The sequence below is a fragment of the Silurus meridionalis genome, chromosome 16, assembly GCF_014805685.1.
Source record: "Silurus meridionalis isolate SWU-2019-XX chromosome 16, ASM1480568v1, whole genome shotgun sequence".
Classification (NCBI taxonomy): Eukaryota; Metazoa; Chordata; class Actinopteri; order Siluriformes; family Siluridae; genus Silurus; species Silurus meridionalis.
Window position 1 is genome coordinate 14,916,954 of NC_060899.1, and position 25,149 is coordinate 14,942,102.

The 25,149-nt window shown below is 41.1% G+C and overlaps 1 protein-coding gene across 2 annotated transcripts in view; it reads left to right on the plus strand.

The window, feature by feature from the left end:
- Positions 1 to 25,149, plus strand: part of prdm5 (PR domain containing 5) — a 46,317-nt gene that overhangs the window by 7,562 nt on the left and 13,606 nt on the right. Inside the window, exons 5-14 of one of the 2 annotated variants that reach the window (XM_046870157.1) lie at positions 143 to 320; positions 514 to 609; positions 745 to 866; positions 1,917 to 1,996; positions 7,091 to 7,175; positions 7,270 to 7,427; positions 9,590 to 9,683; positions 13,590 to 13,750; positions 15,009 to 15,102; positions 15,700 to 15,891. In XM_046870157.1, coding sequence (XP_046726113.1) covers positions 143 to 320; positions 514 to 609; positions 745 to 866; positions 1,917 to 1,996; positions 7,091 to 7,175; positions 7,270 to 7,427; positions 9,590 to 9,683; positions 13,590 to 13,750; positions 15,009 to 15,102; positions 15,700 to 15,773 — 1,142 coding nt within the window. In that variant the 3' untranslated portion in view covers positions 15,774 to 15,891. Of the gene's footprint in view, positions 1 to 142; positions 321 to 513; positions 610 to 744; positions 867 to 1,916; positions 1,997 to 7,090; positions 7,176 to 7,269; positions 7,428 to 9,589; positions 9,684 to 13,589; positions 13,751 to 15,008; positions 15,103 to 15,699; positions 15,892 to 25,149 lie in introns of those variants that run through there. The other variant, XM_046870156.1, reaches the window with a different exon arrangement.

Below are 25,149 nucleotides of genomic sequence, written 5' to 3' on the forward strand. Positions count from 1 at the left end.
ACTGCATACGGTATGGAGGGGAAAATCAGGTGTCTTCATACTTTTGTCCACGATTCCTTGGTGTTTGGAAAGAAATTGCTGTGGACTGATCCGTTTGTGTTTGTGTGTGTGTGTGTGTGTGTGTGTGTGTGTGTGTGTGTAGAGTCAGCGATAAAGCAGGAGGACCACCTGTGTCTGCTGTGTGAGAGCAGCTTCCCCAGTGAGGAGGTTCTGGCTGAACACCTTCAGAGTTTACATCAGAGAGCCAGCGCCGAGGACAAGGAGTTCAAGTGCCGCAACTGTGGCAAAGAGTTCCCCGTTAAACAGGCCCTGCAGCGCCAGTCAGTACACACACACACACACACACACACACACACACACACACACACCATTCAGGATCAGCTTTGATAGTTTTCAAATTCATACTCAATATCAGCGTATTTCATATAATTCACTTTGAGGTGTTTATGTTTTGTGATTGTGTGTGTGTGTGTGTGTGTGTGTGTGTGTGTGTGTGTGTGTGTGTGTGTTCAGCGTTCTCCACTGCACTGAAAGTTCTGCCTCGGCCGGAGATGCTTCCCGAGTTCACCAGTGTGCTCTATGTCACTGCTCCTTCAGCTCCGAATCCAGGTACTACACACACACACACACACACACACACACACACACACACACACACACACACACGGAATGAGCGTCTTGTGCATCAAAAAACGAGTGTGTGTGTGTGTGTGTGTGTGTGTGTGTGTGTGTGTGTGTGTGTAGCTTTGAACAGCACAAGGAAGCATGTAAAGGAGAAGCCCGGTTTGCGTGTAAGGCAGAGAGCTGTGGGAAAAGGTTCAAGAGCAAAGACGCCCTGAAGAAGCACAAAAGCAACGTACACACAGGTACAATCCACACACACACACACACACACACACACACACACACACACACACACACGAAAACACACACAATTTACAGCTTAGTGTCAATATTTATACTTAAACTAAGCTCCAAAGGTTGCCAGATTGTGACCAGAAATGTGAAAATCTTTTTCATTAAAAACATTTATTGTTTTGATATGATATAATTATATTGTAACAAGTATATAATTATAATACATTATATAATATATCCACTATATAATACTTAATTTAATATAATATATATTATTTAATATAATATTTGATGATATTTGATTATTCGTTTAATTAAAAAAAAACAAGAAAAAAGGTTTCCACCTTATAAAACACACTATTTGGACAAAAGTATTGGGACACCAGCCTTTTTTCAATATGTGCTTCTTCCCCAAACTGGTACCACAAAGTCTCCTTGTGAACAAAGCTCCATGAAGAGCCCTGGTTCTTTCTGTAGGTTGGGGTGGAAGGTTTCGAATGAAACATATAATCCCGATTTCTGATATCTGAATATCTGATTTCTCGCTCAGGATTTTGTTATCTTTCTCTCGGTTCAATCAAAGCCCCTTTCTCACTGTTTCTTTACCGATTTCTCTCCTTCCTCTCATATATTTGTTTAAACGGAGAAACCGAGGCATTTCTCGCCTCGGCTCGGATCAACACGTTACCCGATACTTTAAATACTTTTCTACAACCGTCTTTGGATCCAGCAAAGACCACACACGTATATGTACACGTCGGGATCCAGGGATTGGTTTTAAAAGCAGGTAGAAGTCAAATAAATGAAAGCATTGTTACTGAAAACGCTCCAGAAAACAAAAAAGAAAACAGCTGCTGATCGACCTTTGACTTTTGCTCAATGTTCGTCTCCCAGCAGACCCAGCTGCCTCGTTTGATTCATTAGGCAACCTTTTTGTTATCATAACGCCGTTCCGGCCGGCCGTGCTACCGTCTGTCCTGAAGAACCATTCTGCCGCTGATTCATTTTGCGTGTGTGTGTGTGTGTGTGTGGTGTGTGTGTGTGTGGTTTCTCTGCAGGCGGCACTCGCAGTAAGCTCATATGCACCATCTGCAATAGAAAATGCTCGTCTTCAGTCAACCTGCAGGAGCACCGCAAGGTCAGCCACGTCTCCTCCCCTCCATCCTCTCCTTTCTTCCTTTCTTCCTTTCTTTCTTTCTTTCTTTCTTTCTTTCTTTCTTTCTTCATCCCATCTTCTGTTCCTTCCATCCCTTCTCTCCACTTCCCCTTGCGTCGTCCGTCTGAATCTTTGCTCCATCCATCCCTCCGCCTCACTTGCTTGTATCCGTGCAAATCTTTTTTATTTCTTCCCTTCCTCCGAGTCTGCAATTCTTCTTTTTCTCCTCCTTATTTCTTTTCTCCTTTTCTTTGTCATTCTAATGGCTCATGTTCCAGCTTTTTCCAAAAATATTCGTCCCTCGCAGCAAAAAACGTTCCCCACTTTCACATCGGCCCTCTCAGTAGGGAACCGGCTTTATGGTGACGCTCTGACTTTTTTTTTTGGTATTTTTTTTTCCCGCCTGTGCGAGTAGAAAAGGTCGTCTTCTGTTTCACCGACTCGTCCCCGAGGCTCTCGTGAAACGTAAGAGTCGGAGGGAGCAGAGTATCAGCCGTTAGTCCTGGCGTCAGGATTCCTGCTCGCAAACGGGCGCATTTGGAACTCGGAGAGAAATTTCTAGAATCTGATGAGAATTAGGTTAAAAACAAAACGTACCATTTTTTATACATTAAATATTTCAGGCACAATTTTTTCTTATTCTACTTGGCCAATATACCAGCTATCAAGCATTCAAGAACAACAGATAACAATTTTTATTTTAAACAATTTTAAATACAATGCCTGATTGGTTAAAAAATATATAAAATAATATTGTAGAATATTTTATAAAAAATAAAATATATACAAATAAAATAGAATAAATCAAATGAATGCAATACACTTTTTATTATATTGATTAAATTGAGTAATTGATTAAAATTTGTTTAAAATTACATTGATTTAATAAAATTAAATAAATGGAAAAATTCAATAAAATATTTTACATTTGTAAGACCCCATTTGGGTAATGTGTATGTGTGTGTGTGTGTGTGTGTGTGTGTGTGTGTGTGTGTGTGTGTGTGTTTAATATTAAATGTAAATTGTCAGGATTTTCTCCTTTTATAAGGGGGTTTACCTAAAATGCTAATGAATCCATATCGCTAGCATTATCAATGGATAATATTTAATATTTAAGTGGCGTGACTTTTTTTTAACACAGACAGATAATATTTAAGGTGGAATTTGTTGATTGGCACATCGATAGTTATATTAAGCACAATACAAATTGAAATATACCTGTCAAAGATATTCCTCTAGCTATCAACTCCTGCAATGAAATTCGATCCTGACTCATTTATTCAATTTATCGTCTCCTGCCCAAACGAGCCCTACCACAAAGTCTGTCTCTAAACGCCCCTGTGCTTCTCAGGACACTGCTACTCCTCTTTTTTTTCTTGCTTTTTTATGGCCATTTCAATTCCACCAATGACTTTGCCACATGTTTGGTGTGCTGAAACAGATGTGATTGAGGCCTGGGCTGTTTGTTTTCGCCATCTCCTGTCCCATAGCTCACCCGAAATGACTAAATGTCTAAATGTCTGGAGCTTTAGGACCCAGGGGGGGAATTGATGCTCTCTAACTTTCATCGCTCCACTGCGGACGTAACTCAGGCAATATTAGCGCCGTGCTAGCTCGCTTGCGCTGATACCGTCTGTAGGGGTGGCTCTTGAAAAAGGAAATTTTGGAAAAATTGTCCATTAATAAAATATTTCAACTACCTTCGAGGTTTTTTCAATGACTAACGTACTGAATTGTTTTGTTCCGATTACACTACAACAATTTTCACAACAATTCCACTTATTAGATGAACTGAAATGCAGGTATAATATATATAAACATACTATATATATATTTATACAGTAAACGTATTATAAAAGTGCATGAATGTCAGAGGCAGTTACACTATTATCATCATAAGAAACAATGTAAGTGTACAAAACGGAGACATTAATGCACAATGCAGTCTTTATAAGTAGTGTTACGTTGACTAAGTTGGATGTAGAGGTCATCATTTGTTTAAAAAGGAGTTCAGTAAGCTGACAGTTAAGCAGAAGAAACTGTTCCTGAGTCTGTTGGTGCAACAGGGAAGGTTCCTATACAGTCTCCCAGATGAAGGAGTAAACAGTCCATGGCTGGGCTGAGAGGTGTCTTTTAGAATGTTTCTCACCTTTCGTAGGCAGTGTTTGTGGTCTTTTTTTAATCTGTTTATAGTTCCATTTGTTGTGTGTGTGGAATGCCTGCAGAAGTTAGCTTGCATAACAGCAGCTATAAACAGTTATTACTTATCTTTCACTGTTGAAGCAAATTTGACAAGATAAATTGTAGGTAATTGTTATAGCTCTTAGTAATAAAGCACTGACACTACAGACCCCATCCAAAAATTTTTAAATAAGCATCTTCTTACTTCAATAATTAGAAAAGCAGAAAGCAGAAGTTTTTTTGGGGGGGCCATGCACCCACGATTCAAAGGTTTCGACCATAAACCTACATCCAAATTGGGCCCAAAGTCGATTTAATAGTGGCATCGGAGCTTTAGCTGCACTTGATCCAAATTTGGTTTGAATGTTCCTTAGACTTTCCACAATCAGTGTGCAAAGTCTACAATTTATCCAACACGATTCTATAGACTTCCTTATACATTCCTGCCAGAAGAAAGGAGATAAAAAAGAAATATACGAAAAGGAAAAAATGACGAAGTGGTAAAAATGGTAGTTCAGATGGTGGATTTCTAAATATTTCTCATGATTTGAAATCCCGGCACCATTGGGCTTTTGAGGCGTTTGGATGAAGGCGTTGTGAATAAAGACCTTTACAAAATGGCACACCTGGTGCTTGGCCCCCTATGTCGCACGAATTGAACGAAAGGATTGGAATCATGTATGAGCCTCAATTCAGGGCATCCTTACCTTTACAGTGCTTGTTTTCTGACTTTAAATTGTCCATAACTGTAGGAAAAATTCTATTCCCATTGGGATTGAACCCAATGCTACTTCGTTGTAACTCGATGTAAAAAGCCCCATTTCAGTCATTTATTAGGTTCTTAACTTTGTCCTAATTCCGAACAAAAGCGTGAGTTAAACTCTCAGCTTTTACGCTCTTGTGATGAGAAAATGACAAAAGCACAGGATTTTCAGTGAAACTCAATCAACAAGACGGAAAAATGTTTAAGTCCGTCCACATAAAACCCATTTGTTCTCAGGACTTCACACAAAGGCGTTGTTTTATCTTTACTGCTAAGAGGCTAAACGCGTTTTTGTAGCTTCACGAAAAGATACGAGGCTCAGTGTTCCGGCACGGAAACGACATCGTTTGCGAATCCACTTCACCGTTATCTTCCCGTATTGAATATTCCATGAGCACAAGGTTCTGTGTGCAAATTCCCTGTTGATAAAAAGGACAGATGGAAGAAAGAGAAATATTGGCTGGGAAAAAAAGACAAAAGCCTTTATTTGAGTCAAACTCTAAATGTGCCAAAAGTTAGCAAGCTAAGACACATCACTGTTCTACAAATATTATCGTTCGATTGAATGTATTTTCTGAGTCTGGAGGGACGTGGACTCCATCGTTTATTTCATTGTTAAAGAAGTTTAAAGTGTCTGTTGATCTTGACCTCCTTTTACCACAGCGAAAATGTCACCTTCATGCAGTATATCACTACCACAATTTATCCATCGCTTGAGCTTGTGTGGTCCGTTCCATCCTCCACTCGAGAGAGACATGCAGGCGTTATCGGGTGTTATTGTATCGGGCGGGGTAGCTGTTTGAACCCTGGGGATAGAAAAGTGGCCATGTATGCCTGGGAGACGCTTTTAAAACCTCTGTGTCCTCTTTGGATGGTTGATCCAAGCACCTGAGGGGGGTTTGAATACACCCCGCAAATTAAATTGCCCCGCACATGCTCTGGGACTTACCGAAGTCGAGTTTAGACGCGGGAGATGATGTGGCAGCGTGAAATTGGTTTATGTCGCATGAATGAGATACTGTGTATATACCGTATGTCTCAGGCTTCACCCTGAGAACATTTGGCAACTTACTGTACATTCCGCATCCAGAGCGACTTACAATTCTCATTCATACAACTGAGTAGTTGAGGGATAAGGACCTTGCTTAAGGAAGCAAGCAAGCAATTCCAGTGGTGTTGGGATTTGAACTCATGACCTTCTGGTCAGAAGTCCAACATCACAACCACTGAGCTACCCATTACCCGGAAAACTTCTCCACAATTTGATCTTGAAAATTTCCACCCACTATCTTTCCTATCTCTTTTGACAGAATAGAAGTTGGGGCAAACGTGGTCTGAGGTACATTATTGCGAAACGTTTCCAAACACGTGACGTGGACCTCAACATCAAGCTGCTTTAGAACACACTCTAAAAAAAGAGTATCCGCCCTCTATCCGCCGCTATCCGCCCTCTTCTGCATACCTGAACGATCAGGCATGACATTCAGACCAACTGCCTAATATTACGGTTCCTATTTTGCTGCCAAAACAGTCATGACCCAGTCGATGCAAACCCATGCATCAACAGCATGAACTTCTTTAGCAACTTGATCTACAGGAGCTCCTCTGTTGGATCGTACCACACGGACCGGCCTTCCTTCTATCTGTCCCCTGTTTACTGCTGTTCCTTCCTTGGAGCACTTTTGATAGATACTGACCACTGCATTTTTTTCTGCTTCTAACACATCAACTTTCAGGACAAAATGTTCACTTGCTGCCTAACAAATATATCCACCCACTAACAGGTGCCTTGATGAAGAGATAATCAGTGTTATTCACTTCACTGCTCAGAATGTTATAAGGTCATGATGTTATGCCTGATCGGTGTAGAAACCTCATCATTTCTTAAATCAAATCATGATTACACTAAAGGTTTTTTCAGGACACGCTGCGCTGCATTGCTCGTTATTACACAATGTAGACTGTATAGTACTCTCCAGAAACCTAATGATTAATATTTTCTCCCAGAAACGAATACGTTCCATTTTAAATGTCCTAATGGAGTATTTCCTTTCCCCTTCTCGCATTTTTCTGATTGTGAGTGTGTATGCTAAGGAATAAAGAACGTTCTCATTATTATATTTCACTTTCAGATCCACGAGATATTCGACTGTCCTGCATGCGACAAAAAGTTCATCTCGACCAATCAGTTGAAGCGCCATATGATCACACACTCAGGTATGTTTCGAACAGACAGAGAAGAGGGAAAAGTCTACTGGGAAACCATGTACACTTTGTGTAGACATTTGTGTGTGTGTGTTTGGCAAACCAGAGAAGCGACCGTACACCTGTGAGATCTGCAACCGCAGTTTCAAGCGATTGGACCAGGTGACGGCTCATAAAATCATCCACAGTGAGGACAAACCGTACAAGTGCAAGCTGTGCTGGAAGGAGTTCGCTCATCGCAACGTCTACAAGAACCACAAGAAGGTGTGTGTGTGTGTGTGTGTGTGTGTGTGTGTGTGTGTGTGTGTGTGTGTGTGTGTGTGTAAGACCATTTAGAGTGTATGTCCCTCCCTGCGCCCAGGCTCCTTGCACTAGCATGACCCCTGGCCAGGATCAAGAGCTTACTAAAGATGATGAATGACCGAATCACTGAAGCATGTCACCATTATTTCATAATCCCAGAAGCACAATTAGCTCGAGCTGATTGGGATTAATTGTTCGATTCCATATCATTACAGAACCCTAAGTCTTGGCACCCTACACTTATATAAATATATATATATATGTGGACTGTAGATGTACTGTAGACTTTATTGACAAAAACCTAATCAAGGCTGTTGAAAGCAACTCCAGGAAGTCTTGAACAACATCAATTATAGCATGAGAGTGTGGCTACATAAAGCTGTCAGCCAGTGGCTCCGGATTTAATACACACATCACCAAAGCCGATATCACGCAAGAAAAATGGACTGAAGTCCAAGGTTAGAATTGCGCAAAACTGAGGCAAGACTGTTTAAGGCAAACTCCAGAGATAGAATGAGGAAGAGATGCTGAAGCAAATACGGTGCCAAAATAAGGTGGTGTCAAAAAGTTTTGTGACTAGCTTTGTTTACAAGCAAGGATCTCTTCAATGGTGTCAAAACCTTTGAGCTAAATCTTCATCTTCAGGAGGAGGGCAAAGTCCACAGGAGCCAAATCCGACGAGTAGGGTGGGTGCCGAAGTGAGATCACGTTGTTGTCCTTAATGAAATCTCAGACGTGGTAAGAATAGCACCGCATTAGCACAAGACGATGCGTTTTGGCACACCGACTTATGAAGGTCGGTGCTCCCTGTGACTGTGCGTTCAGCCTTGTGCTGCCATCTGTTGCCGTATTACAAAACTAGTCTCGAGGCTTTTTGATTCCACCTCTTAGAAGATGGAAGAGGCACATCCAGACGGACAGATTGCTGGTGAAATAAGGAGCTCTAAGCATCTTATCTTAATGGGGATCATCAGTCCAATCAGCTACTGTGGAGCCCAAGCTAAAGCTGCAGCCAAGCCTTGACCCCTTCTGAGCCCTCATGACCTTTGACCTTCACTCCTGTGGAGAGTGTCAATCCTTAAACCGCCCACAGCTCAGGGTTCAGAGAAAGACTCTTTACGAGAAATGGCTGTTAAACTATTAGCAGTGCAATTATTAGGGGTCCAAGCACTTGGAATATGGTACTTCATTGTTGCTTCTCATTCACTCTCTTTTATTCTCTTATTCTTTGAAGTACTTTTTCAAATGATCTCTCTCTGTCTATCTCTTTTTCTCTCTCTCTGTCTCATTTCCTTTTGCCTCATCTTTCTTCATACACTCTCAGAGAAGTTTAGAAAATGAGAGAGAGAGGGAAAGAATGAGAGAAATGGTTGTTAATCTTTTAGCAGTGCAATTATTAGGAGTCCAAGCACTTGACGAACATTTTTATAACTGAGGGATTATTGTTTTTTCATTTTTTTAAATAGTCTCTCTCTCTCTCTCTCTCTCTCTCTCTCTCTCTCTCTCACACACACACACACACACACACACACACATTTTTTTTCTTTTCTTCTCTTTTCCTACCATTAGACACACTCAGAAGGAAGTTCAGAGAGAGGGAGAGAGAACGTGATAGAGAAAAAGAGAGATAATAAAATAAATGTCTGTTTATTAGCAGTGCAATTTTTGAGAAGGGGCCAAACACTTGAAATATGTTTTTATAGTACGGTAATCCCCCGTTTTACTGCGGTTTGATTCTCATGCCCCGGTTTATCTTGGAATTCCATTTGCCACATTACTAATTAGTTTGGCTGATTTTCCCGGTCTCTAGCACGATAGACCAAAAAACTTATAGGGAATTGTTTTTATGGAGTTTTAGGTTGATATAATGAAATTTATTAATGAAAATATAATTATTAATTCTAAAATGAAGTAAAATGTTAATACAGTACAATACTGTATACTTAAAATAGCATTTTTGGTGTGGCGTCCGTTTATCACGTTTTTTTCGTTTATCGTGGGTGGTTTTGGAACGTAACCACCGCGATAAATGGGGGATTACTGTATCTTGATTACCCTAGTATTGGTGAATGAAAGATTTTCTTACACACATTCTTTCTTTCCTTCTCTCTATTTTCCTTCAGACACACTCCGAGGAAAGGCCGTTCCAGTGTGAGGAGTGTAAGGCTCTATTCCGGACACCGTTCTCCCTCCAGCGCCATCTCCTCATCCACAACAGTAAGATACACATCTTTTTTTTTTGTGCGTGTGGTGTGTTCTGGGAACATCCTTGTTTCCGTTTGCCTTGCTAACATCAGTTTTAGATTTCTTCTGTCAGCATGAGAATGAATGTTATAATGGTTTGATGATTTAAGCATTAGACAGCATCACTAAAGAACATAGCACGTGCTATACAGAACACTGCTGATGTAATCCAACACTTACATGAGTGCTAATGGATCAGACAAGCGCTAATGTCACGCCCAGCGCTCACCACAGATTCAATATAGGCTGTGTTTAAACTGCAGGAACCTTTCCAGAAACTTACAACCTGCTTTCAGGAACTCAATGGCGTGTGAACTTCTTAACGTTCTTTATTTAAGGGCGGTGCGGTAAACAGTGAAGAACAATTGGTGGCCAAACGGCATGGTCGCTTTGAGGTCAAAACACACAAGGGCTGTGTCCCAAATTATATTGTTCCATATCAAATAGAGACACTACAAGTAAGAAAGATAGATAGCTGAAACTTCATTAGCAGTTGTCTGGCAACAATTCTCTTTTTTCAAATGTGTGTAAGTTCCAGGAACACATTTTCTTGAATGATTTTAGGTCAAATTTGATGCATTTATCTAACACTAATGTTTTAATTGGAATGCAGTTCAAATATTTAAATCTCAAGAAATTCAAGAAAAGTTTGAATTCTTTAAACATGGGCCCTGTTCCAAATGGCTTCCTATTTGCTCACTACTTACATAGCAAGGAGCCATATTGGTCCTAGGGTAGTAGCCAAACAGTCAGGAATATCAAGAATGAAAAAAACTGAAATACAAATATCATTGACTGCTTAAGTTATTGGTTTAGAGAAAACAATAAAATTGTCAGAAATATCAATATTTACCTCAGATATTCTAAAAAATGTCATAATTATACAAACAATCGGCTGCTGAAGGTACAGTGATGGTGAAAACAAAATCAAATTGACATAATATCAACATTTATCTCAGACATGTTTGTAAATTATTTTAATAATTAGTAAGATGGTGCTTTTTTTTATAATGAAAACCACACTGTAATTCCACTTAGCACTGACTGCTAAACATCCAGCGGTGTTAGAAATGAGTGAGAAACATCAGGGATATCAACATTTACCTCAGATATTTTTGAGAAACTGCTTTTGTGACCAAAAGATTGCACCAGAATGTTGCTTAGCACTGAAAGGTAGACTGGTGCAGGAAATGCGACGAAATGAACATTTACCTCAGAAATGTCTGTAAATTATTTCGAAAATTCTTTTTATGATGTAAACCACACTCCAGTTACACTTAGCACTGACTTCCCAAAGGGAAGGTGATGGTGGAAACAGGTACATCAACATTTACCTCAGATTTACCTCAGAAAATAATATTTCTGATGAAAACGGTTGGATTTTTGAGAAACATGGCCATTGAATCAAAAGACGTCAAATCAATCATGAATCAAAAAACATGTTACTGTGTGATGTATGTCTGAGTATATATATGTGTATGTGAGTGTGTGTGTTTTAATGTCTGTATGTATGTATGTGCATGTATGAATGAGTGTGTGTGTGTGTGTGTGTGTGTGTGTGTGTGTGTGTGTGTGTGTCTGTGTGTCTGCGTTTTGTGTTTGTTGTATATATGAGTGTATATGTGTATGTATGTGTGTGTCTTGTTTGTCTGTCTGTATGTGTGTGTGTGTGTGTGTGTGTGTGTGTGTGTGTGTGTGTGTGTGTGTTTGTATGAGGGAAGCCACCAGGATGGAACTGCCCTCTGCCCCGCCCCCGGTCTAGACCGATGACACAGAGATTATAGAGCCGCAGGCATTTCCTGCTGTCCTTCCCTGGGGGCTGATGGCTGTGCCCTCTGCTCCTCAACCCTCTGTCCACCCAACCCTGCAGGACTCTCCCTGTAATGGTCTTCCCTGTAATGGTCTTCTCCATCACACACACACACACACACACACACACACACACACACACACACACAGAAAGAAGAGAAAGGTAGATGAGCATTCCATGACTTCAGCAAAAATCTTGATGTCACTGAATGTGTGTGTTTGTGTGTGTATGTGTGTGTATGTGTGTGTGTGGGTGTGGGTGTGGGTGTGGGTGTGTGTGTGACACTTTGCCGTGCTTTTTGTAAAACTTGCCTTCTTCACTAGTTGGAGATTTCTTTATGATCCAGTTCATCTCAAAACAGGATTTAGGTGCGGTGACTGGGCAGGCTTCTTCTGTTAAAGCCAAAAAATGTCACATTTGGACTTTCTTCCAGTCATTTACTGTCTAATTCTTGAGTTTGGAACATGCATGTATCTCAGAAACCTATAAACAAAATTATGGACTACTGACGCTGCATCTGGATACTCTGCGCACACACATACACACCCTCACAATTTTTAATAACACATGGACAACACCGGATCTACTGCACATCTGCAGGAGTTTGCACATAAATATTTTGTATATTTCGCTTTACGCAAAACATTTTATATACTGTATGTATTTGATTTCAGGTTTGTATCTCACCCTTTGTATACACACATCCCTTTTTTTCTATCTTCTTGCTTTTTTGTAAGTTTGTCATTTATTTAGTTTTTATGTCCGTTATAAATGAAACCACAGGCTGCTGGAGGATTCACAGAGTAACACATTCAATGTATGGTGTAAGCGAATGTTTTCTAGACATACGACAATAAATTCTCGAGTCTTGTAATGAAAAGAAACACAATAAATATCTAGATTTTTTTCCCCTTTTGGACATAAAGGGTGTATATTTTATCGGGGTCTGTGGTACATCTCGTCTGATTGGTTTGAGCGATTCCCTTTACTCTGATCGATTAGTTAACCGGATCTGTAAGGAATTTAACAATTTAACTTTAATTCTTTATAAAAAAAAAAAAAAAGAAAGAGAGACGTTGCGCAACAGTAATAAGTGATTCAAGATGCATTTTATTTTTGCACACGAACAAAAAAGAAAAAAATCCCGCCGCACGATTCGTAGCCGTTTGGAGTCTGATCCAAACCATAAAGAGCGTGATGAATGTAGGAAACACTTTCACATCGAAGAGATTGCGAGGCGGCGGTCGATCCTGCGGCGGCGGTTAGAGAGACTCGCGCCAGCAACCAGAAGGGTGTGAGGTCACATCCCAGGACTCCTCGAACAAGAATTACATCTTCCTTTTGAGCGATCGTAGGAATTAGGGATCGTGTAATCATTTCTCAAAAGATAAACGTGATCCCTGGTGGATAAATAAATTTTTTTTTTTATAAATTTTTTTAAATTAAAGATTTTTGATACTGACTTTTCTATATCATGTTAAATGCAGTTTTTCCTAAAAGCGCCATGCGAGGAAGTGAGCCAGGCTCTGGAATAGTACTCCCTGTATGGTTTTTATTGTTTGTAACCCAAAGCAGAGTTTTAGCAGACACACAGTCGTTTTTTTTTTTCCGTATTCTTGTGGAACGTTTCCATTATTTTGTGGTGTTCTATAAAATCGAAGCGAGGGCGAGGCAGGCTTTTGAAGGGGAGCCTTTAAGCCACTGTGGCTTCAAGAAAGAATTGCATAGACCCTTTACTTCAGTTGTATTTGACGTCCACCCCATTTTACTTTTTTTCTATCCCTATCCATCCTCCCTCCCACCTTCCACCACCCTTTACCATACACGAGTGCAGACTTTCTCGTGTCCTTCAAAAAAAAATTTAAAAAATGAAACGACAGAGAGAATAATGGAACGATTTCCAAAGCTAGACAGACACTTTGGGGAGGAAAGTGGCTCTCATAAAAGACGTCGGGACACAAAAATGCCAGCTTCGGCGAGCAGCACAAAAGCAGCCGGCCATCTTTTGTGCTGGGACGAGGACGAAATTTGTTCCCATCTCGCATCTCGTCTGTGTTTTCTGCTTCCAGGTGAGAGGACTTTCAAGTGCGATCAGTGCGACGCCACGTTTAAGCGCAAGGACACGCTGAACGTGCACATACAGGTGGTGCACGACGGACACAAGAAGTACAAGTGCGACCTGTGCGAGAAAGCCTTCGTCACGCCCTCCGTGCTCAAGAGCCACAAGAAGGTACTGTGTGTCCCAGAAGTTTTTTCTAATACCATCTTTTTGGCCAGACACTTTTCAACTGTTTTTTCACCTAGAGGTTGATTGATCAGTTTTGGGGATTTTTCGGCACCGATTGCTGGCAAAAATCCATACCGATAGTTTTTCCGGGTTGCATAGATTTTGCAATTCCAATGACAAGATGTGTCATGACAAGCAATGAAAAAATAAGAAAAAGCAGCTGGTGAAGGAACCTTTAACATTACATTTGGCCTTTTTCCAGAACGACTTACATACACTTGAGCAGCTAGGGGGTTAAGGGCCTTGCTCCGGGGCCCAGAAGTGGCAGCTTGTTGTGTCTGGGATTTTAACTCATGACTTTCAGATCCAAAGTCTAATGCCTTAACCGCTAAAATACCACCTCCCCTAATCAACCCTCAGTCCCCTCAACCCCTGTTTGTACCTCAGGCCTCCTCACCTCACCTACAGCAGGAGGTGTAATGCTGAGCACCTACCTGTAAACCAGTGCTGGTGCAGCACTACTCCAAAACACAGGGACTCCTACTCCCTTCTGTTTTTATTTTATCTTGTCATGAACATTTAGGAATTTTTTTTTTTTTTTTACATTTTAATATACTCTCTCACACGGGGCGAATCCTGACAGCAGGTCTGTTAGTCGGGATTTCCTGTTCACTCTCCCGCCGGCCGAACGCAGACTGAAAGGCACCGGTCTATCAGAGCTTTCAAAGCCTAGTGGAGATTAAAAGCAGCGAGCTCTGACAGCTCACGATCAGATTTAAGATCAGATGGTGCGATGCGATGCGATGAGGCGAGGCATCAGGATGCAGGAGGGAATTTAAGAGGGAATTCGGAGGGGTCAGCTGTCAGTTCCTGTCAAATGCAAACAAATTCAAAGAAGCTGTAAACAGAAAAGAACTGCTCATGAAACGAATTCTTATGGCTGAGCAAAAGTTCATTGAGAGTGCAAAAGTTTGGACACCCCAAAGACATCATGAGGAAAATCACATTTCCTGTGTTTGAGATAAATATTCTGGAAAACTCACCTTAGCCTTAATAATAACCTGTGCAGTTTTTGCATCTGATATCAGACTTTCTTTCCTTTTTTCTTTCTTTCTGTCCTTTATTTTTTAAACCTCATTCCTTCCCTCCTTACTTTTTTATCCTTCATTATCCCAATTTTATGTTCATGTGTCCACAAACACGTTGTTGTGTTGTTATTGGTTTCCATGTCGTTCTCAGACGTTCCTCTTGTTTCTGATAGACTCACACCGGAGAGAAGGAAAAGATCTGTCCGTACTGCGGTCAAAAGTTCGCCAGCAATGGGACCCTGAGGGTGCACATTCGCAGCCATACAGGTCAGTGCGCACACATACACACACACACGCTCCAGAACACATGGTTGTCTTCGATGTAGAGTGTCTATGGAAAATGCCAGGTGACCTCAGAAACCTTGACTGTAGGTTCAAGTCACATCATAACATACTCAAGTCACCCTGTCACATGACTATAATGCATCTGATCTAAAGGGGCAAGCTCGGCTAGATTGGACTGCATAGAACGCCCCGGTAACACGCAATAATCAGTAGATACGTAACGATAGAGACTCTGATTTATTGATCAGAAGCTCAAAGCTTCAAGTCTCGCCACTGCTGAGCTGCCACAGTCGGGGCCCTTGAGCAAGGCTCCTAACCTTCTTTGCTCCAGGGCCCCTGTATCATGTCTGACCCTGTTTTCTGACCCCCTGCCTTTCCTTTGCTGGGGTATGTGAAGAGTTTCATAGTGTTGTAATAAATGCTGTCCTACTTCTTCTTCTTCTCCTTCGTCTAAATGGACTCCGAAACTCGGCTCTTGTAATGGAAATGAAGTTTGTCTCGTTTATCGCCACACTAATAGAGATAAATCTCCGCAGGGCGTCCATAATCGAATGAATGTCAATTGATTTTTTTTTCAAGTCGGGATTTGCATGTGGAAGTACGGCTCCCCCAGAGGGACACATAGAGCGCCGCTGTCCCTGTGCCCAGAATGACATGGTGTCCTCACAATGGAGGTCCAGACATTCCTCCAGGCTGCTATAGCAACATGCTCTTAAGCAGGCCACAAACACACGCACACCCACACATATGCACAAATATATAAACACACACATGCACATACATACACTAAAAAACACTTTCTAATTGGTTTGAAATAAAAAATCTTTTTTTTCTCTCTATTTCTGCTTTCTTCCACCCCTCCCTCCTGTTTTTTATTTAATTTTTCAGTCATTAAAACCCCCTGGCATTCTCGACTAAAGATTTTCGACAAACACCGCACTATTCCCACAATCCCATTATGGACGAACGTTCCAGTTGGACCTCTATCAGAGGTTTTAGGACTAAAGAATGAGCTCGATGGACGGATGGGTTTAGGGTTGGAGGGACGGTTGACAGCCAGAACGAACTCACGGAAAGAACTCTTCATTTTCTCTGTAAGGATTCGCCAATAGGGGGTTTTATAGGCTGAAATGGAGATTTAGTTAGAAAAAAAATTGCACTATTGACATTTTTCAATTGTAATTGTTTAACATTTACGTACGGAATTCGGCGCTTTTTACATTTTTCATTTATTTCTAACAATCACAGTTGATTAAAGAGCAACACGCAATGCGTTTGTGGTTATGTATGATGATGCGGACCACCCGTAGAACACATCAGATCCTGTTATCACCTCTACGATACAAAGAAATGCAGCGGAAGCACCGAAAACTTTTTCCGTGTCCGAAGTTTTACCTTGATTGTTACAAAACACTAAAACTGGAGACTCCTTCCCAAAAAACATTCACCTTATCAGCAGTACACCAACTTACAATGATCTCGTTGACATGTTGAGCAGGTGAGGGTTAAGGGACCTTGCTAAAGGGCCCAAAAGTCACAGCGTGGTGGTGCTGGGATTCAAACTCACAACCTTCTGAGACGTTTAACCTCATAACCACTAAGCTTTGCCTTACAAGTCGCCATGTCAGTTAGCCAGAATAAAAGAAAAAAAATCACCGCCTCCTTCTGACCAATCAGAATTGAGAATTCGATCCCCATCCAAAAAATTATTGACATTTTTTTATTACAATTTTGTCAAAACACCTTGTTTTGGTGTGAAGGACAAATTAAATTATACAGCCCATTAAACCACACACACACACACACCCCAGACAGACCATCTGCTTATTAAATACTCGCAGACCCGAGATTTAATCGGCGTTTGGAAGCCGACGCTGGTCTCGAAGCCGGAGCCCGATTACACAAGAGACATCAGACACATTCTGCTCTTTTATGGGCCTGGAGACTTTTTGTCCGTCACACACTAACACAACACAGCTATTATTAACACTAGAGCCTTTCCTTTCTCTCTCTCGCACTCACACTTACATTTACATGTACGCAAACCCGCCCGCCTGCTATAAAAATGACAAACGACTACAGCGACGTTCGGACACGGAGTGAGCGCTGCAGACGCGTGGGAATTGGTGCATGCGAGCGTGTGTGCGTGGACACGTATGCATTTCTGTCGGATGGTCGAGAGGGCCTGGCTGAAGTCGAGAGATAAACAAAGAGAAGGGGGTTTAAGAATGCAGTGGGAGGGGTGGGAGAGAGGGATGCACCTCGCAAGGAGAAAGGAAGTGAGGGACAAAAATAAAACAACAACAAGAAGAAAGCAAATGAAGCAGCTCTTTAACAAGGAAAGGCATCCAGCAACATGACCTCCACCCCTGATGGCTGTAAATCTGTACAGACTGAACTAAAAAACTCTAAGTTTCCGTTTACTTATAAGGGCAATAAGTGGTAATAAGTGGTTAAGGCTCTACTTATCTGAAAATCAGGGGTTCAACCCCCGGTATTGCCAAGATGCCACTCTTTGGGCCCTTAACCTTCTGTGCTGTAATGTACATGTGACGCAATCAAAAAGCCTCTTTTTTAAAAGAAGTGGCTCAGTGATTAAAGCTCTGGGTTACTGATTGGAAGGTTGTGGGTTTAAGCCCCAGCATTGCCACTCTTGGGCGCTTGAGCAAGCCCTTGTGCTCTGTCACCAGCTTCCTAACACCACTGGGATATGTAATGTGACAAAGCATTGGACTTTGAATCAGAAGGTTATGAGTTCAAATCCCAGCCACACCATAATACTGCTCAGTTGTATGAATGAGATAAATGGAACTCACTGTGGATAAGGGCGTCTGCCAAAATGCCTTAAGTGTATATATATATATATATATATATATATATATATATATATATATATATATATATATATATATAAATTAGTCACTATACTTTTATTCCTAAAGAGCCAGTGGTAAAGAAAAGCTTCCTGAGATAATATGAAGAAGAAACCTGGAGAGGAACCATCCTCTGCAGAAAACCCGTCCTCAATACTAAATGTCCATTAATTAAAGTTCTATCAGTGTTGAGTTTTTTGACACTGTTCAGGGCAATTGCAGTCCTAAACCCATTATTACAGTTGATATTAGTTTATATACTGTTTATACAGATGACTAATTCCAGTCTAAAATCTAATAATCTAATCAGTAATATAGTGATACTTTAATGTTTGCTAAAACAGCATGCAATATATGTGATTTCTTATACATTTATTAAAATATATATCTATATATACAGTACATAACATTGGAATCGGATCGATGCTATTAAATAAAAGAATGTGTGTTGGTGGTAGTGGGTAAAAACATCAAGATTTTCCATTAGACACATAATTAGTGCATTTGGAACATTGGACTATGTTCATGACATTGAATTTAGATTAGTGAGAAATCCAGTGTGTGAACGTATAACTCCGATGAGTCAGGGCAGGACATTGATGAGCAAAGGCGCCACAGCTTATTGAGTCATTTTCCTTTCACGCTTTCGAGATTTTAACCCTTTCATTCGCAACAATTGAACAAAGTTCAGTCCTTACAGACGTACAACAAGCAAACGGTTGTAGGCATGTGCTAAATGGACAAAGGTCTGTAGGATCTGACCAATTCCACAATGAATCCCTATTTGTTGTTATAATAGCCTCCATTTTTCTGGAAAGATGTTCCACTAGATTTTTGGATTGTGCTAATAGACATTTGATGATGTTGGTGAGGTGAGGAGACCTGCGGTGCAGTCAGCGTTCACATTCATCTACTCTGTAGCAGGAGACCTTCCACTCTAACCCATGTAAATCTTCATGGAGCTGGCTTTATGCACAGGGGCTTTGTCATGCTGGAACAGGTTTGGGGCTTTTGGTTCAAGTGAAGGGGAAATTTAATGATACCACATCTAGAAATCCTATACAATTGTGTGCCTCCAACTTTGGAAAATCAGGAAAAAAAGGCAAAAATTCACATCCCAAAACAATTCATTTCAGAGGAATGGACTTTTGTTTTGTTTTCTTTTGCACTGAAACGGGTAAAGGCAAAAGGTATTCAAACGTGTCGGTGCTATATTGGAATTATCCCAAATTTTTCTAAGCAGTGGGTGATCTCAATCAGCTTCATATCTCTACAGACACTGTGGAATTTAAATCCCAATTCGATCATTTTCCTTCTGGTGTTTCAACTTTCATTTCTAGTCAAAACATGATATGGAAATTAGAGAGTTACTGGAGTGATGAAACAAAAGTATGATAAATTTCTGAACATAAAAAACTTGCTTGACAAGGCACAGCAGGTAGCGTTGCCTCCTCATTCACCAGGCTTGATCCTGAGCTCAGATTACCGTCTCTGCATGCTCTTTCCACGTTTGCGTGGATTTCTTCTTGGTTCTAAGACCTCCCAGCAGAAGGTACATTGCTCCCCCTCCCTAAATTGCCCCCACATACCCTGTTATGGACTGCCACCCCAAGTCCAAGGTCTCCCAGGATAGGTTCCAGATCCACCATGGCTTTGTTGCTGTAAGTGAAGGAATGAAGATCTTAGTCTGAAGGTCAGCAAATGGGTCTAGATAATGTACATTCTGCTTCAGTAGGACGGATTACAGTTTCATTCAAGTGGTTAGAACATTATCCAGCTCGTGCTGCATAACCCATCTTGGTATTTCTCCTGCTATTCTTTCGTAGCCAGTGTAAGTTTTGTGGTTCCCCACACTTATTGATTGTTATTATTTCTTGTCCTGTGCCATAGAGCTTGTCTTGTACTCTCTCGCAAGTTTTCCATGAAGTGCGATCTGTCAAAACGCACTCGTAACGTGTATCGTACATTTAACTCTGTATGTGTATATACCTAACTGGGGTGTATGAGGTGGTATCAAAACGTTTCAAACCTAATTTTGTGACACGAAAACAGCTGGCAGCACAAGGCTGCATGCACAGTCACAGGGAGCACCGAATTTATTTTTAAGTCAGTGTGCCAGAAGACATCTTCCTGTGTACATCGGAAGCTGTACAACTGGTGCTATTCCGACCACGTGCGTTACCACGTGTGCACCTTGTCACAGGAACTCTGGGAGGGCTGTATTGCTGTGCAAGGGGACTATTTTGAAAGTGATAGTGTATAAACGTAGATAAATAAATTACTTGCTTGTATACAGAGCGAGTCTCGCAACTTTTTAAAACCACCACCGATAATATAAATCCCTTGAATTTTCTTGAAAGAAAATGCATTTTGCATTATCCGCCTTTGTTTCTTCGAAGAAAACGAACGCTAAGAAAATCAGCAAATCTTTTCGTTTTGCATGTCGAAAGTACTGAAGGACACAGACAACTTGAAGCAGACAATCCCTGACCATGTGTTCGATCAACCTGTCCACACAAAGCGTTTATTTTCCTTAGCGAATGTAAATTAACTTAATTCTTAAAGGCAACTTCTTTACCCTGAACCAAGCTCTTCCTAATCCAAGCTTCACCTTGGATAGGGTGAGACGGCCCCCGAAGAGTTCCCATGCTGGGAAACTTTACTGTCATCATGAGTTAACTGCTCTCAGATTACTACATCTGATCAGCCTTTGTTTTTTCATCTGGGGTAGGAGTTTAAAGCTCATTAGTATCTGGGACGAGTGAGTGGAGGTTGGGGAAAAGGTGCGTTTACAAAAGATGCATCAATGGCTAAGTATATTGATTTTGGCCGAACGTTCACATGCGTGAAACTATACGTAGCGCAAAATCACCTTTGACTGTCCTCTCTTAAGGTAACATGGATAAAAAACGTGACAAAAAAATAGTTCTCAGCGCATTCATCGCATCCAGAGCCAGGATCTCCTGTTTTCACTGATCTGAGTTGGCCTGTATGTGAAGGAGAACACTGTCCGTCAGGGATGTGTAAGGCAAGCGTGGGCGTACTGTGCGACGGGTTAATACTTCCCAGATCGGAGGGATTTACTTTACATTAGCTCACCCATGTGCCAGCGGCCTCCTCGAGCTTTTTCTTTTGGTCCGAGGTGTTGATGATGTCATACTCAGGCACCAGCGAGCATATGGCTTCTCGAGAAAGTCACTGGAGCTGTGCATGTTGCTTTTTCTTGCCATTATTCTGAAGTCTTCCACCAGTGCTGCTCCAGGAACTTAACTAATGGGCTGCTGGAGCTTTAATGTTGATCTAGAGGCTTTAAAATCTATTAAGCTGGTCCTATGGCATTCAGCTTCACTTTTTTGTCATATAACGATATTATTTTATAGAGGTGTAATATTCGACACCCAATCAGAACAGTGTTGTGGGGTGACTGAAGTTGTAGGACATCTCTAGTAGCATCCTGTTAATTGGGAAACTATTATTTGGAAACACTGTGAGTGAATCACTTGCTTTTCCTTTCCACCATTTCCAGTGAAGGAGGCAAAGCCTTTGAACCTGCTACCACCAGTTAAGAAGGTGTGGCCTCTGTACCTGCCAGTCTTATTGAAGGAGGTGTGGCCTTTGTACCTGTCAGTCAAATTGAATGAGGTGTGGTCTCTGTACCTGTCAATCCCATTGAAGGAGACGTGCCCTCAGTACCTGTCAGTCCCATTAAAGGAGGTGTGGCCTCTATACCTGTCAGTCCCATTGAAGGAGGCGGGGCCATTGTACCTGTCAGTCTTATTGAAGGAGGTGTGGCCTCTGGACCTGTCAGTCCCATTGAAGGAGACGTGGCCTCTGTACTTGTCAGTCTTATTGAAGGAGGTGTGGCCTCTGAACATGTCAGTCCCGTTGAAGGAGGCGGGGCCATTGTACCTGTCAGTCTTATTGAAGGAGGTGTGGCCTCTGTTCCTGTCAATCTCAGTGAAGAAGGTGTGGCCTCTGTATCTGGTAAACCTATTGAAGTAGGTGTGACCTCTGTACCCGTCAGACTCAGTGATGGAGGTGTGGCCAGACTCATTGAACAAGGAATGGCCTCCATACCTGTCAGCCTTACTGAAAGAGGTGTGGCCTCTGTACGTCAGGTACAGTGAAGGAAGTGTGTCCTCGATACTTGTCCCTCACATTGAGGAGGGAGTGACCTCTAACCTGTGAGTCTGTGTAACATAGGTATCGTTTATGTACCTGTTAGTTCTAGTGAAGGAGTTATGACTTCTGTACCTATTAGTCTCAGTGAAGTTTTTTCCTTTATACATGTCAGTCTCACTGAAATAGGGCTCTAACCTGTCAGTCTATGTTAGGAATGTGCATGGGGATTTCAGTGAGACATTGCCTATAGGACCTTTTACAGTAAAGTGGAATACTGAAACATCTTTACAGAGCAGTGTAAAAGCCCTGTGGAGAAGCTTGAGAACTGCTTTAAACTGGTCTCAGATCAGCATCTAACAGTTTTCTTATTCAATTAAAATTGGATTCTGAGAGAAAGAGCAGCCTGAGCCAAGTTTTGGGATGGGCTTTTTCTCCTGAATGGATGGCTTGTCTGTTGACCTGTTGAGGCCTTATGTCATGGAGCAGGTGTGTGGGTGTGAATATTCATGTCCCTCTAAGTGCCTTTCCCAGAGTAATATGTGTAATTGTGTCAGTTTTCCTGATCTGAACCCAACAGCACGTCATAGGGGGCGTGTGTATGTGTGTGCATGTGTGTGTGTGTGTGTGTGTGTGTTGCCTGGGGGATCAGCCATGCAGGAGAACCTAAAGAAAACACTTACAGAATGCAGACACTAAATGACATCAGAGGGAGTGTCGTGGTTGGGAAAAGACACAGGTTTAGATGTTTCCCCTGGATTTACATTTCACTGAAAAGCCCCTTGTAAAAAAACAAGACGTATGCTTGTGAAAAACTGGGTTATGCCACAACATGTACAAAACCCAGTCTGCTGTCATTTGATATTAGGGATGGGTAGTTGCAGTTGTCAGCAATGATTAATTGTAACAGAGCATTTTTACTTTAGGAGCATATATTTAGCTTAGCTTTAATTTTTTTAGCTGATTATTATACTTTATCTGCATTATAACAATGTTTACACTTCGTATTCACAATTTTAGCCTTTAAATTATATTTTACCAGGGTATATGCTGGGATTTCTACTCTGTCCAGATTCCAGGCAATCCCACTTGGTTCAGCTTTTGTACCTCTGAATTGCACTCTCTCTAGTTTTTTAACCCTGTATAATTTAATCAATTGGAAATTCATCACTGTCCAGAATTCAATACATGGGATTTCCACTTGCTCTAGCTTTAGTACCTGGGAATTCCATTCTCCCCAGTTTCAGCATATATGAATTTGCCTCTGTCTGGCTTAAGTATTGTGGAATTTGACTTTGTTTAGCATTAGTACCTGGGAATTCGAATGTGTTAGGGTCAGTACCTGGAAATTTGACATTGTTCAGTGTCAGGACCTGGAAATTTCTTTTTTCATTGTTAGAACCTGGTAATTTGAATGTGTTGAGTGTCAGTACCTAGGAATTAGAATGTGTTGCGTGTCAGTACCTGGGAATTTAAATGTGTTGAGTGTCAGTACCTGGGAATATGAATGTGTTGAGTGTCAGTACCTGGGAATTTGAATGTGTTGAGTGTCAGTACTTGGGAATTTTAATGTGTTGAGTCTCAGTACCTGGTAAATTGATTGTGTTGAGTGTCAGTACTTGGGAATTTTAATGTGTTGAGTCTCATTACCTGGTAAATTGAATGTGTTGAGTGTCAGTACCTAGGAATTTGAATGTGTTGAGTGTCATTACCTTGGTATTTGAATGTATTGAGTGTCAGTACCTGGGAATTTAAATGTGTTATGTCTTAGTATCTGGGAATTTGAATGTGTTGAGTGTCAGATCTGGGAATTTCAATGGGTTCAATGTCAGTACCTAGGAAATTAAATGTGTTCAGTGTCAGTACCTTAGAATTTGACTTTGTTTTGCATCAGTACCTGTAATTTCCTTTCTGCCCAGCTTCAGTACCTAATATGTTGACTCTGAGTGCCTGGTACTGCTGGCACAGCTTCAGTAACAGGGATTTCCAGGGATTTCCAGGGATTTCACACTTACCCTTGTCTTGTTAAATTGCCATTAAATTCCTCAGTATATAATGTATGTATATATCAAACAGGCTTATGTGGTTGATTACAGTTTCATCGGCATGAAAACATCAGGTCCACAGAGTCTGCCTCATTACTGCTGGCCGAATCTGTCAGACCCGTACATGAAGACAAAGAGCAGCGAGCACCAAGTATAAGTATTTTATAATCCTAAAGAATAAAATTATTTTCTGCCTGACAAGTGATTTGATGCAACAAGAACATCAGAAGTGCCAAAGACATGAAAAGCAGACGAAGATATAAGATCCTTCGCGATTTTTATGGCATCCATATGATATTTTTAAATGCTCTGAAATATTATAGCGCAGCTAAGAAAGATTTACAGATGTATTTAGTTTGGCTTGAGTACAAAGAGGGGGTTCGAGTGCATATATGTGTGTGTGTATATATGTGTATTCTTTTTTATACTGCGTGTGTGTGTTTGTCTGGTCCATGGTATTTCCTCTAAATGTCCTCTCTGTAGAAATCAAGGCATTCCAGTAGATCTTAGTGTTTTGTAGTGTTTAGACACAGCACACTCTTTCCCACAACCTCAGTGCACATGTGACTTCCACGTTTGGTCATGTGATCCAGATCTACACGCATTTACGTGGACTTTTGGAAACTTGGACAAAGACTTTGTAATTGACGACAGCACTGGTATGGATTTATTATCCATAAACTTATTATCCATTTGGATATTTGATTGACAAAATGATGGACTTTTCTTTCCTTTTCATATAGTCGCATGTAAACCGCATGGGCCTCTTTATTTTAAGCACTGCAGGAAATAACGTGTTATGGGATCTCTGGCAGAGCCTCTCTCCCTTCGCAAGCAGGTCAGATGAAAAGATCTGTGTGAATGATCCGAGTTAAACGCTTATCAGCTTGAGTAAATCGATATTTCGTTTCCGTCCACAGCCAGAGCAGTAAGAGGAAACAGTGAATGTGTGACAGACAAGGCTAATGGCATTCAGACTAGAGCTTTAAATC